The following is a 14,579-nucleotide window of genomic DNA, read 5'->3' on the forward strand; positions in this document are numbered from 1 at the left end:
CAGCTTCACATGTGTCAAGTACTTGATGTTTGTTGCTGTTATGTCTTTGGTTGTGGGAAGAATTCAGAGATTCATTAATTTTTAAACCTCTGGTCTAAAAACATGTTTTGAAATATAGTAGTGTTTTGGTTTAGTAAGATGTATGTGTAAAAAGTTTTAAATGCCAGTGGTAGTGGTAAGTTGTATGAGGCAGGAGGGGAAGCTGTGTGCGTCTCTAGGGTCAGGGTGGTGTCTGAGGAGGGGCGCTGTGCTGGTGCCTGACAGTTTGGGGAGTAGGTGGTGTGTTCTCAGTGAAGGTCTGGAGGTGCCAAGTGGAGCTTGAGCGGCACATTTGAGGAGCAGAGAGCAGGCAAACAGCTCCTGTGAGTGGGGCAGCAGGCGGATGGCTGGTGGAAGTAGACAAGGGCCAGGTCATGAGGGGCCCTCGCAGGGGTTGGGGGCATCTCACTGGGACAGGGAGGCAGGGAGTAGTTTTCAGGCCCAGATGTGAGATGAGCTGGAGGCAGGAGTCTCCTAAGCCCCAGAGGAGGATCAGTGGGCAGAGACTGAGCCACATAGGAGGTGCCACGAAGGTCGGGGAATAGGATGGCAGTAGGAAACAGAAGAGTCTAGGGCGTGGGAGTGCCTCTGGAGAATTCCGTGTTGGGACTTGGTGCTGTCATAGTGAGTGTATGCTAAACCTGAGCTTCATTGAGAGTGTAACAGCGAGTTAGAACACTGCTGATTTACAGAAAAATTTGAACTATCTGTGCAGTGAATTAAAAAATGAGAGTAAATACTTAGGCAGATATTTCTTCCTGGATCGATTGGTTTTGACATTATGAGAGAAATTGAAGAGTAACTCAGTTCCTCTCTGAACAGCTGGACAAAACACCAGGGACTAGAAAGATGTAGCTATCACTTTGTGTTAGTTGTGAAATGTTGCTTGGTTCAAGTTGCTGGATCAAAGGAAGATATCCCCAAGTGAAGATCAGTTGAAAATTGAGTGCCTTTAGTGAATTTGCATTTCAGGTCTGTTCTGTGAGAGCTCTGGAAAGAAGCTGGATGGGGAATTCCCTCCCCCTGAGCAAGGTCCTTGAACGCAGACCTTCTGAGTGCTCATCCAAGGCAGTAGGAACATGCCTAATCTTAATACAGGTTTTCAGGGACCTATTTATTGTGTAAAATAAAATACCCTTCTAAGTACTATAAGTTCCAGGGAGGCAGAAAATTTTATCTTTTTTCTTACTGATATGTCACTGATGATTACTAACAGTGCCTAACAGATAGTAGGTGCTCAATAATAATTGCCAAGGGAACAGTGTCGTTTCTGGGTTGTTTTCATTTGGATTTCTTAGTAAGGGCAAATTATTTGGCAGTATTCATTCTGATAATTACAGATAGCTAGCAGTAAGGAAATGTCCTGTCTAGACTTGTAATGTTCATTTCTAGCAACTTACATTTAAATGGAAAATCAGAATTACTTTGTTGAAATCCATTTAACTAGGTTACAAGTATTAGGATAAAATAGTCTAGGATTTCTCAGAGGAGTTGAACATAAAATAATTCACATATTTATTTTGTAGCCATCGTTTGGTTATTTTATTAGATCACCAGAGAAAAGAGAACCTATTGCCCTAATAAGAAAATCAGACCTATCAAGAAGTAATTTGGGAAAAGAAGTGGCTGATCTTAACCATGGTCTTTTTTCAGGTAATGGATTAAATGAAATTTTTAGTAAACTTTTCATTTAACCTGTAAATTATTGGTTGTGTGATCATGTTCTTATGAGGAAGAAAGTATTTGAATTTTTTGAGTATTAGTTACCGATTTGATTTTTATACAACTTCACATTGCCTTTTCAGTTTAAAGCTGAAACAACTCAGCCAAAATTCACCTAAATCCTTCTGTTAAAAACAAAAGTGAATGGAATATAATTTGTTCAGGTGATCGACTGGCTTAATTTTGGCATGTTAAACTACTGAGTTAATGAATTATAACTTACTATATGTATTATTTAGGTAGACTTTAAAAGAAGAGTTTTCAGATTTGGGCCGTGGTAGTATAAATATGATAAATATCTCTGAGAATTAAAAGCCAGACTTCCATGATTAATATACAATTATCATACAGCTGCTTTTTGCTAATATAATGCCTAGTGTATTATATTATGAAATGGTATAAAATGTGCTTTAGTCCTTAAAGAGCTTATATTCCAGAGGCTGGGGAGTGGGGTGGGGTGGTGGGATAAAGAGGCTGTATATAGTATTGACTTTCTGTTATTATAAAGAGTTACTCATTTTTAAATTCAACTTGCATATTCATGAAATGTTTCAAAGTGGAAAGTATTAAATGAAGTTGTCAGTATTTTGCAAGGAAGAGATTAAAATCCACAATCTTCTTCAAAATTTAGACTTTGAAGAATCCAGCTAAATGAACAATGATATGGTTCTTTGTCCTAGTGACTGTAGGACAAAGAAAATTTAAACAGTTTTTATGAGGCTGACTGATATTTGGTATATAAAGATTTCTTCCTTGTCAATTACATTTAGTGGTCATTACCCATGGATTGGGCTTCCCTTGTGGCTCAGCTGGTAAAGAATCTGCTTGCAATGTGGGAGACCTGGGTTCCATCTATTGGTTGGGAGGATCCCCTGGAGAAGGGAAAAGCAACCCACTCCAGTATTCTGGTCTGGAGAATTCCATGGACTGTATAGTCCACGGGGTTGCAAAGAGTCGGACATGACTGGGCGACTTTCACCTCACACTTCATTGCATGGATTGTCTCTGTGACATAGTTTATGGATGTAAATTGAGTATTATATATTTTCTACAGGAGATTTAAAGGCACAGCTAAGTGAAGGATCAGTTACACTTCAGGCTGAAGAACTGGAGAGTATTTCACAAGTGGATGAAAATGATGTGACATTAACTGCCAATAAAGGAAAAGCAGAGGTATTTTAAGCCTTTCATGAGGGAGAGCTAAAACCCATGTTCTCATAATTCTTTACAAGATCAAGATAAGGTCACATGTAAAAATGCATAACTTTTTTTTTTACTCAATTTTATTACAAGTATCATTTAAAAATTATCAGTGTATAGTAAATGTACAAAAGAGTTTATAAAACATAAACTTAGTGAGTTATCAAAACTTATATACCCATGTACACCCAAGGTCAGGAAAGAGAACATTGTCAGCAGCCCAGGAGCCATGTTTTTGTCTCTTCTGAAGACTGCTTCCTCCTGTCTGACCTCTAACACTGTCACCTGTTCATCTCTTTTTGAACTTTATATGTAAGAAATCATGTATGTAGCATATATTTTTTCTTTTTTTTTTCACTTACGTTTGTAAGATTCAACTATAATAAGTATAGTAGATAATTTTCATTGCTGTATAGTATTCTACTATCAATATTCTGCCATCGATATATCTACTCTACTGTTGATGGATATTTGAAATCTTTCTTATATCAGTATGACACTGTTAAATAGTGTAGTTTTATAATAAAAGTATGTTGGCTATTTTCTTATTGTTTTGTTCAAGTCACTAAGTCATGTCCAACTCTTTGTGACCCCATGGACTGTAGCACATGAGGCTTCCCTATCCACTGTCTCCCAGAGTTTGCTCAAATTCATGTCCATGTTGGGGTTTTTTGGTTTTCCCTATCTCTTCCTTAACATTAAAAGTATCATAAAACATTCAGTTTACTTTATTCCAGTCTTATAATTGCCTGTTGTTTATATTTATTTCTCTTTGTAAACCCCATAAGAGGTTATGATGATGTTGATGGTGATTACTATTATTACATACAACCAATGTGTATCTCTGACCTTCCATTTAAGATTAATTTTCTTTTGCATGAAGAATACCCTTACAATTTTGTTTTGTGAGGGACTACTGGTAATGAATACTCTGTTTTGTCAGTCTGAAGATATCTTTATTTTACCTTTATCCTTGAAACGTGTTTTTGTTTGGTGTATGTTTGTTAACAAGTATGTTAAACTTTGAGTATTTTTTTCTTTTATATTTTTTCTGTTCTGTTGTGTTTTCTGTTACTTTCTCTTGCATTCTGAATTATTTTTTTCAGACTTCTCTTCCAAGTCTGATTCTTTTTTCAGTTGTGTCTAAGTTGTGAAACCTGTCCTTTGGGTTCTTGATTTGTTATTGTGTTTTTTAATTATAGAATTTACATTTAGTTCTTTCTTGATAATTTCTCGTCTTCTGTTGAGTTGTCAGTGTCATTGTTGTTTTTCTTAAATATGTATGTATGTATTTGGTTATGGCACATGGGATCTTTTTAGTTGCAGCACACAGGATCTAGTTCCCCAACCAGGGATCAAGCATGGGCCCCCTGCCCTGGGAATGTAGCCACTGGACCACAGGGAAGTCCCTTAATGTTACTTTTTATTTCCTTAAGTATGTTTTAGGTTTTGTTAGATTTGATGTTTTAGATGTGTTTTAGACTCAGAGTCCATTGTCTGCATTCTGCAGTTCTCTTTTTCTGGAATGTGGGACGCATTACCTTGGAGCACTGTGAGTAGATTTTTAAAGGAAAAGTTGGTGAAATATTTGAGTCCATGGGAGATACCTTCCAGACAGGATTTTTACTTGCTTCTGAGTGAGGAACCCCAGCAGTTTTAGGTTGCTTTAATTTGGTTCCTGGGATCGAGCTGTTCAGAGCTAAGCCACCTTTACTCCTCGAGTGTAGCCCTCTGTGGTCTTGTCCTAAAGTGTGGATGTTCACTGTGATCACCACCTCTCCCTTATCATTGTCAGACTCTGAACCTGATTTTTGTACTCTTACTCCCTTAAGAGCCACTTTTCTGAGCTTCTTTTTTAAAAATTATTTTCTTAGCTTCATAAGCTTCCTGATGTAGACCCCTCTTGAAGCAGCAGAGACCCTGAGTAATAGCATCCCCAGGACTGGGCTCACCCCTCTGGGATTCTCTCTTCTTTTGGATTTTGGCCCCATAATTTTTCATTCCATTTTTTTAGCTGTCTAGTACCTTCTCAGAATTGTTTTTGAACATGCTGTGTTGTTCTGATTACTCTCAGCCAGAGTTGGTTTGCATTACTATTCCTGGAGGCTGAAGTCTTAATTAGTATTTAAAAAAATATTAAATAGGTTTATATTGCTTTGTTGTTGGTTCCATTTCATTGTTTTACCCATGGCTTCTGTTTCTGTCTTGCTTATAAATAATTCCAATAGTTGACTGAAATTACCAAGAATATACTTGGAATCACTGTGACTCAATGGCTTCTCAGTTTCAGTAGTTTAATTTTTTTGGTTTACAGTTACTCTCTGATTCAGTTTTAGCGTTTAACTCCAGAAGATGTTTTTTGAACAGCTGATGATCGGACCTTGTAAGTAAACTAGTACTCTGCAGTTAAAGTTGATAGCAGCTGTTTTTTTTCATTGGGAGATTCAACTGGTATACTATTAATTTCTTGCTGCTGTTAGATCTTATGTAGCACTTACAAATAAAGATTAAACTAATATGTGCATGTGCATGGAACTGATGTGAACTTTCTGATCTCTAGGACACTTTCCTTGTCAGCAGCAAACCTCAGAGACATACAGATGAGCTGCCCAGCGAGAGTGACTCTGTGCTGAGGATAAGCACCATTGCTTCTGCCATCGCGGAAGCGTCAGTGAGCGCTGACCCTCTCCAGCTTGCCACCATGATCAAAGCACTTTCAAATAAAACCCGAGAGAAGACTTGTCAGGAGGATGGTAAACAAAGGCACTATTCTGCTGTGTCTCATTTCTTACCTAATGATCTGGAAAAAAGTAATGGATCCAGCACATTTGATATGGAGAGATACCTTAAGAAAACAGACATTAGTCAGTATGAAGGTGGGCTGGACAACTTTTCAAGAGCTGGTGTGTCTGGTATTTGGGATTTATCTTTGTCCAAAGAGCGGACTACACACAACATCCATGTGGTGGACCTGGGTGCTACTAGCATAAGCGTAAGGGAGCCAGAGGTAGGCACTGCAGCCGGTTTTTATGGTGAAAGTGGAGACAGCGTGGATCAGGCATCGTTGAGAACAATTAGCTCTTCAAATTCAGTTCTTACAAATGTGGGCGAGAGAGAGGGTACAGCAGTTGATGTGAAGACACATTCCATTGACCATAAATCCCCAGATTCTGGTGATGGTGAAAAAGCTGCCTCCGTACCCATTCCAGCCTCTGATAGTTGCTCCGTCATTGGGAACCCCAGAGTAGCATCTCTCTGGCTGTCAGAAGAGTGTAAAGGCCTACAGGAGAGTAGAGACTACCAGAGGCAAAATGAGTGCATTGGTGAGACAAGTAACAGTGAAAAGCACGTGGCTTTTGAAAACCATTCAATAATCTCACCTAAACGTGTTGGTAAGTGTCACAGTAATTGGTCACACTCAAGAAATTGCATGGAATGTTTTGTTTTGTTTTTTTTTTCTGTGTCCTCATTGGAAAATACATCTTTCTGATAGATTTGAAAAGTCCCTCTCCTGAGCGCGGTGGACAAGGCTCGGAGAACGGCGAGGACAGCTTCAGACCTTCCACTTCTCCACTGAGTCATTCTTCTCCTAGTGAAATTTCAGGAACTAGTTTATCAGGGTAGGTGCTTAATTTTTTTTTTTTTTTGTAATAAAAATACATGCTCAGTATAGGAAAATTGGAATGAAATGTAAAGAAAACTAGTCACTATAGGTTCATCATTCAGACCTAACAATTATATTTTGTGAGTTTCTTTCAAGCCATATTTCTTTGCAAATTTTCATACTCTGCTGTTTTCACTTACAATAATTTAAAAGAAAATTAATGTTATAAACTGCATAATGGATCTGTCATGGTTTATTTGGTGCTTTTGGTAGATATTGGGGATGCTGGATTTTTTTTTTTTTTGCCATTTTAATGATATTGAGATAACAACTTTCCTCATAAAATTTTTCTCTGTGTTGTAACTGATTTCCTCAGAAGTAAAATTACCAAGTCAGGAATAAGAGTATTTTCAGGCTTTCCAGATTGGCAACCTGTTTTCTAAAAGGATCTTACTGACTTGCTCTTATATCTGTGTGTGATGAAGGTATGCAATTCACTGTTTCTTATCAGCATTTTAAATAACTTAATTTTGGATTTATTTTTTTATCTTAACAGTGTTAGTTTGTGCTCTTAATACTAATGAGTTTGGTAGGTGCTTTTTCAAAGGTTAGGATAAGAATGCTAATATTTTACATGTTTGAACACAGTCTATAGATTAACTTAATCTTCAAGTTATAGACACTTTTTAATTTTTCAAAAATGATGTAAGTCAACATTGCTTCAAAAGTTTACACATATATATGTATGTGTGTGTTTCCATGGAACTTTGAACAGTTTAAATATAGTGCTTTATCAGATGTGTCTATGTGTATTTATGTATAGGTGTGTAGGTGGATGTGTTACAGGATAAATTCTTAGAAATGATTGTTGGGACAAAGAGTATATTTGTTTATGTTCCTATTTAAATCAGTGCAACCCCTCCCTAGAGGTTGTGTTGGTTTAGTTTTCCACCAGCAATTTAGGGAAGAGCCTGCTTTTCTACAACCTCACCAACAGAACGCTTATTGAACTTTTTATTGTCAACAGTCTGATAGATGAAAAAAATACTATTTCAGTGTAACTTTAAATGATGAGCATTTTTTGTGTTTTATGTCAAATACTTATTTGTGTTTGTTGCCTTCATGGACTATTAGTCTTTCTTGTCTCCATTTCTTGGATCCCTGGATGTATTAAAGAGAGTGAATAGCCCTTTGTGACATGAATTGTACAGTTTCTAGTCTTTAGAAAGTTTTTCCTCTCTTGTACTTTTTGCTCTTGTGAATTCTTAGCTCCAGCTTACCCAGACTGTTTCCCAAGATATATAAAATCCAGGAACAGCTTGGGCAGCATTTAGTAGGTAAAACTTGGATATCAAATGTAATTTCAGTTTGTTTGAAAATACCAAATATTCATGATAATTTCACTGCTTAGGTAAAATTTCCAGCTTACTAAAATCTTTCCTTAAAGAAACATATAAAAGATCTTTTATAAAGCCATCAAAGAAAGAATTCTTACATTTAATAAAGTAAACTTTCTATATGGCAGTAGTTTTTGCCTCACAATTGACATGATTTTTTTGTAAGCTTTATGCTAAAGATGCTTTCGAGCCTAATGAGATCTTTTGAGTCTAGTAACTTCGTTGGGCTGTGTCTCTGTGTTGACTTCACAGCCACCTTGCAGCGCCTTGTCATGCAGTGCCCCTTTAGTATTTGGAGTCGAGCTTCCTTTTATCAGGAAGGTTTATTATTATTATTATTATTATTTTAGTTGTTAAAATATTGGTCCTGACCAAATTTTGCTCGACTTCTGCATTTATTTTCTCTTTAATCCTTTTTTTTTTTTTTTTCCCCCTTTTTTGAGGAACTTGTTAGAGCCAAAGGAAGTTGCAAAGCTAGTATAGAGAGAGCCTGTGTCCTTCCCCAGCTTCCCTAGTTCTTGCACGGAATCACCACCAGGAACTTGTACTGGGCATGATGTGTGGCTAGAATTGTGCCATTTTATCACAGGTGTGAATGTGTGTAACCACCTCCACAGTTCGAGACACAGAGCTTTTCCATCACAATAGTAACGCTTCTTTCTTAATTTCTTTTTCATTTTGTTTGCATTTCACATTTCTGCTTTCTAGATTCCTTTCAGTATTCTCTTTATTGTTTCTTAACTCCTGTGTATTTTCCAATATTATCTTATTTTCTATGGTTTTTATATTTTTAAATTGTATATACAGGCATTTAATAAAAACTAAGTGCCATATAAAGACTTATTATGATTTTTTTCCCTTCACCGTGCCCTTTACTGCATGATCAGAGACAAAATGCTGGGCTGGCTGCTCTTACACTTGGACCCACCTGTTTTTATCTTGTGTGCCTAAGAAAATACACTCATTCTTTAAGTGTAGGAAACATACCTTAGGGAGATGCTAAATTTTCTCATGAACTTGGCATGTGGTCAGACACTTTGACAACAGCATTGTTGCCCTTTCTAAAGTGGCCATGGGTTTGGTGAGCTTCCTCCTCTCTGAGGGTCAGCCACCTGCATCCCCACCGCTCATCCAGGGCCAGATGGCAGGCTTGGTGGGAAAGAAGGTGGTCACAGCAGGTTCTGAGGTTCATTCTGCTGTCACTTGTCCTCCTTGCTGCTGCCATGCTCTGCGGGTGGGCATGCCACGTCCTCCTGTCCTTTCTGCTGCAGGACAGCCCTTCCTGCCAAGGCCGAACTTCTGGCTCCAGTTTATCTGCCTGCTGTTGCGCCTGTGCTTTTCCTGTCATCAGTGTAAGTGTACATGTCTGTGTCTTGTAGTTGCTTTTCTTGGATGGTGCTCCCTGTGCATGGTGGTCTCTCCCTTTGTTCAGTTCAGTTCCATTGCTCAGTTGTGTGTGACTCTTTGCGACCCCATGGACTGCCGCATGCCAGGCTTCCCTGTCCATCATCAACTCCTGCAGCTTGCTCAAACTCATGTCCCATCGAGTCAGTGATACCATCCAACCATCTCATCCTCTGTCCCCTTCTCCTGCCCTCAATCTTTCCCAGTATCAGGGTCTTTTCCTGTGAGTCAGTTCTTCTCATCTGGTGGCCAAAGTATTGGAGCTTCAGCTTCAACATCAGTCCTTCCAATGAATATTCAGGATTGATTTCCTTTAGGATGGACTGATTTGATCTCCTTGCAGGCCAAGGGACTCTCAGGAATCTTCTTCAACACCACGGTTCAAAAACATCAGTTCTTCGGCGCTCAGCTTTCTTTATGGACCAACTCTCACATCTATACATGACTGCTGGAAAAACTATAGTGACTAGGCAGAACTTTGTTGGCAAAGTAATGTCTCTGCTTTTTAATATGCTGTCTAGATTGGTCATAGCTTTTCTTCCAAGGAGCAGACGTCTTTTAATTTCATGGCTGCGTTTACTCTTCTCCCCTGAGGAGAGTTCATTTCCTGTTTCCTGTGACCTGTTCCTCCTGAGATGCCCAGAGCTGGGACTGCCTTTCGGGGCATCCCCACCTGTTTCTTTCTCCTCATCTTCATATCTCTGCATTCTCCTTGTATCATGGAGTAGCCTAGCCGTTCAAGTGTTTACTCAGCATTACTGATTTTCTGCTGTACCAACTATGCTTTTCATGGCTGCCAGTATGAACATTCATTTTGTATTCATTTCTTTTTATTGAAATCCTGCTTGTACTTTTTTACTGTAAAATGGCTTTCGTGTTTTTAGTCTTTTTTTTCTTGTTCTTCCAACTCATATTCATTAAGTTTCTTAACATTCACGGTGAAATGTCGGTCAGAACATTGATCTGTTGAGCAGCCACATCTTTCTGGTGAGAGTGCGTTGTCTGCTGACCATGCTGCTTGCCAGCACTTCTGCTGCTGGTCTTTAGTGTCCACTCACCTTCTGGCAGGAACATTGCTGCCTTGAGTCTCTGTGTGGCTGGCACCAGTCTGGCATCCTGAATTGCTCTCCTTTTGTTTCTGTGTGTTCTTACAGTTCAGTTCTCATTGCTTGAGGTAATAAAAGCCTCAGTGCTTCTGTTCCTTTTGACCAGAGGAGCTAGACTCAGCATGCGCTACAGTACCCAGAACTCTTCTTCCTGCCACCCCATGTTGTCTGTGTGAGTATGACTGTGTGTGCGTTTGTGCACATGTGTGTGCATGTGCATATAGAACCCACGCAGGTGCGTGTGATTCAGTGCTAAAGTGGGCCTGAAGCAAGTTGATTAGTATTTTGTTTGCATTGGTTAGAGATTCACTAGTGTTGGGTCAGTACTGTCTTGATTTGGTCCTTGTAAAAATCCAGAATTCAAAATAGGGTTTTCTCTCTGTATCCATTGCCCACCTGAGTATTCAGACTTTGTGGGGGAAAAAGAAGAGGGGGGAGTAAAATTCAGTCCAATTAATTACGGACTTGAAGCTAAGTGGAGGAGTTTGCAGGGGTGCAGCAGCTGTTTGCAAAGATAGCTTTGATGGTGTTTCCCACCCAGTGTGTCTCCTACCCTTCCTCAAGAGGAAGCCTGGTCCCTCCTCTGTCAGGCTGGCCTGGCTCTGTGCTGGGGATTGATGGAATGTGGAACGTGTATGTGGGATCTTACTATTTATTGCTTACTTTTTTTTTTAAACTTAATATATCCTGAACATCTTTCTGAGCCAGTTGGTAGTATTCAGCTGCATGATTTTAAACAGTTGCCCAGTGTTTTATTGTATGTCTGTACCCTAACTGCCATAGCCTCCTTCTCCTATAAGATGCCCTGCTTTAGTAGTGATAGTGATGTTCCTCAGGACTCATCTCTTGATGTATAGCCCCTGAGTACAGGGGTTTGGTTGTGCCTGCTTGATGATCAGCCAGGAGCTGGGCCCTTTATCTCCCCACCATGGTGCAGCTCTGCCCATTTCTGTGTACTCATCCACGAGATTCTTGTTTTTGCTTTGCTCTTTGGGGCAGGAGTTGCAGAGTTCTCTGTTTATTGGTCTATATCAGGTCTTCATTAACTGTTGAATGAAAAGCTAACACTGTTAAGGGATTTTATATGGAATTTATTAATGAAACTGCCACGACTTTTTTTTTTAGTAGCTTACCAGATACTTCATTCAATGGGACTATACTTCACAGATTTAGATAAGGGTAAGAAGGTGTAATCAAGGGTAAGAAGAATGAATCCAGGGTTGAGTTGTATATGGCAACTAGGACAGACAGAAGTGAAGGTTGATGGGGTTGTAGGCAAGCAGGAAGGGCTTTCTGCCATGTAGATGATGTTAAGTGAAGGGGTGGACAAGTCCAGACACAGGTATTCTCTCTCCCAGGTGTGCCCTGGAGTCTTTTGGTTCAGCAGCTCAGCCACAGAAGGGCCCCTGTGAGAGGGAGTTGTCCCAGCTGACGTGTCCAGAGGCCAGTGTCAGCAGGCTGACGTACGTGTCTGAGCAGGAGAGCATTAGTCCCTCCATGGCCTCACGTCGTGTCCTTGATGACCGCAAGGTAAGCACTTCTGTCACTTCTTTACTCACACTTACCTCTGAAGTCTTACTGCTATAAGACTCAGACTTGAATTCAGGGCTGACTAATTTTGGTTTCTCTTTTTCCTTTAAAGTAAGTGCGCGTGCGTGCATGCCCACATATTTTGCTCAGACAGCTACTTGTGCTGGGTTGGCACTGCAGGTACACATATTTAGTGTCTGCCCTCAAAAAGCTCTCAGTCTGGTGGAGTACACGAAGACACGCTGTGCAGTGAAGTGCAGTGTGGGAGCTTCAGGAGGTAACGGACAGCCTCAGCTGGTAGCGTGTCCAGCAGAGCTCGATGAGGCCTACCTGGAGTCAGGTGTGGGGAAGAGGGAATCACAGAACACACCTGCATTTGATTCATGGCCACACTGAATTGTATATGTGGTGAGAGGAAGGCAGGCCAGGCCACGATGTCGTAGATGTAAAATTTGGGCGTTTGAGACATTTAATTACTAAACAAAACTACTTGTTTCTGGTTCTGTAATTGGTAAAAACAGGGAATGTGGTGGTGGTGGTTTAGTAGACTGCCAGGCTCCTCTGTCCATGGGATTCTCCAGGCAAGAATACTGGAGCGGGTTGCCAAAAAACAATGAATGCAGATTTTCTAACTCTTAACCCTGCTTTTCACGGCTACAGAAACTACTACCCTTATAGCCTGTTGTTTTTTTTTAAGAGTCGTGATGTCATGTAGATCTCTGCTCTTTGAGAGTATATCAGCATGGTTTGCATTTGTAATATTCATTTTATCTGTGGGTAATTTCTGAACATTTTCTGTCACATAGAGTGATATCACCAGTGAGTTGAGCACCACAATTATCCGGGCCAGTCCAGTTCCAGCTCAGGAGCCGGCTGCGGATAAGTTAGGAGAAAAAAGTCCATTTCAAAGTAGAGGAAAAGGAGCATTATCGTATATTATCCAGAAGAACTTGGACACAGAAAAAGTGACTGAAACGACTTCTCTGAGCAGCAGACCTGAAGATGTAAAACTGGACTTTAGCTCCAGTAGACTGCCTTCCTCCAAGAGTGAAGATCGGTCACAGACCAGTGCGACGGGTTTGACCTCAGACCGTGGTGACCTGGAGCAGGTCAGCCTAGCTCTGCGGAGTGAATCCAGCCTCCACCCAGCCACACTGGCCATACCGTGCCTCCCCGTGTCCCGCCAGGCACCTGTGCTCGACGGTGGGCACGTGACTCCTAGAGACACATCAGCTACTGACAGTGAATTCAGTGGCCAGGGTCCTTACCGGACGTCTGTCCCTTCTGTCCCCAGCACCGAGGGATGCGGCCCTGCACCCATGAGGCAGCACATGCCCCTCACAGGTCCTGCAGTCTCAGTGCACTATCCCCTCCCCGTGGCTCCGAGTGCCCAGCCGCACTCTGGGGCACTGCCTGCAGCCAGCAGTGCCACCCTGCCTCGCTGCCGGGCCTGTGGTGCCACCGCCTGTGGGCTCTCCTGTGGGCTCCCAGGAAGCTGTCACCCTGCCGTTGTGGGAGAGCATGTCCAGCACTCAGTGACTGCAGGCCTCTGCCTGGGACAGGATATTGGCTCAGGGTTGATGGCCTCCTCTTCCCTTTGTAACCTGTACTCTGACACCCTCAGTCAGAACCTTCTGAATGCAGCCAAAGTGCTTCCTGTGCAGTCTCTCCATCCAGACTGTGGAATTGAGCCATGGGATTCAGCAGTGGTGTCAGGACTTGGTAAGACCCTTTTACTCTGATGCTGCTTATTGTTGGTTGCTGTTATTTAAAGGTTGAATTATTTTCTCAATTAGGACCTTGAAACTGATTTGTTTCAAGGAAGTAATGATTAGAGTGAATTTCATGTGAGCTTTTTTCTTTATCCTGAATTTGGAACATGACCATATTTCTGTGCAAGGGTCCCTGAGTAGCCCTGCTGCTGCTAAGTCGCTTCAGTCGTATCCGACTCCGTGCGACCCCATAGACGGCAGCCCACTAGGCTCCTCTGTCCCTGGGATTCTCCAGGCAAGATCACTGAAGTGGGTTGCCATTTCCTTCTCCAATGCGTGAAAGTGAAGTCGCTCAGTCGTGCCCGACTCTTAGCGACCGCGTGGATGCAGCCTACCAGGCTCCTCCATCCATGGGATTTTCCAGGCAAGAGTACTGGAGTGGGGTGCTATTGCCTTCTCCTGAGTAGCCCTAGAAAAATGTAAAAACTCAGGTAAATCTACTGTCTTTGTCTCTCTGGTTCTGTCTCAGGCTCTGAGCTTGGAGTTCTTTTATTATTTTAATTAAGTTGGGTGTGGTTTTGACTCTGCTTTTTCTCTTTCCTGGGTTTTGACTCTGCTTTTTCTCTTTCCAGGGAGAGTAAGTGTGCCCGAGGAATTAAAGTTTCCTCATGCTTGCTGTGTTGGCATTGCTTCACAAACTTACCTCAGTGTCCTGAACCCCGCTGACCGCTGGCTGCAGGTCAGCATCGGGGTTCTCAGTGTCAGTGTTGACGGTGAAAAGGTGAGCTCCCTGTGTCTTTCTCCTGATTGAGTGGTCACCTTAAGGTTGATCTGGACTTCTTTCCCTACCTCTCCCTTGATGAAG

At 41.3% G+C, this 14,579-nt stretch overlaps 1 protein-coding gene across 12 annotated transcripts in view; it reads left to right on the top strand.

The window, feature by feature from the left end:
* The window catches only part of LOC109577800 (nucleoporin SEH1), a 96,896-nt gene that overhangs the window by 41,684 nt on the left and 40,633 nt on the right, over positions 1–14,579 (top strand). For all 12 annotated transcript variants that reach the window (XR_011563666.1, XR_011563667.1, XM_070778538.1 and 9 more), the window contains 7 exons: positions 1,566–1,692; positions 2,816–2,934; positions 5,522–6,353; positions 6,455–6,581; positions 11,831–12,002; positions 12,809–13,724; positions 14,347–14,495. Coding sequence is in view for 10 of the 12 variants with exons in the window: in XM_070778538.1 (XP_070634639.1) it covers positions 1,566–1,692; positions 2,816–2,934; positions 5,522–6,353; positions 6,455–6,581; positions 11,831–12,002; positions 12,809–13,724; positions 14,347–14,495 (2,442 nt within the window). In the remaining 2 variants the exon portion in view is untranslated. The remainder of the gene's footprint in view (positions 1–1,565; positions 1,693–2,815; positions 2,935–5,521; positions 6,354–6,454; positions 6,582–11,830; positions 12,003–12,808; positions 13,725–14,346; positions 14,496–14,579) is intronic.

This window comes from Bos indicus, chromosome 24, assembly GCF_029378745.1.
Source record: "Bos indicus isolate NIAB-ARS_2022 breed Sahiwal x Tharparkar chromosome 24, NIAB-ARS_B.indTharparkar_mat_pri_1.0, whole genome shotgun sequence".
NCBI classification, from domain to species: Eukaryota; Metazoa; Chordata; class Mammalia; order Artiodactyla; family Bovidae; genus Bos; species Bos indicus.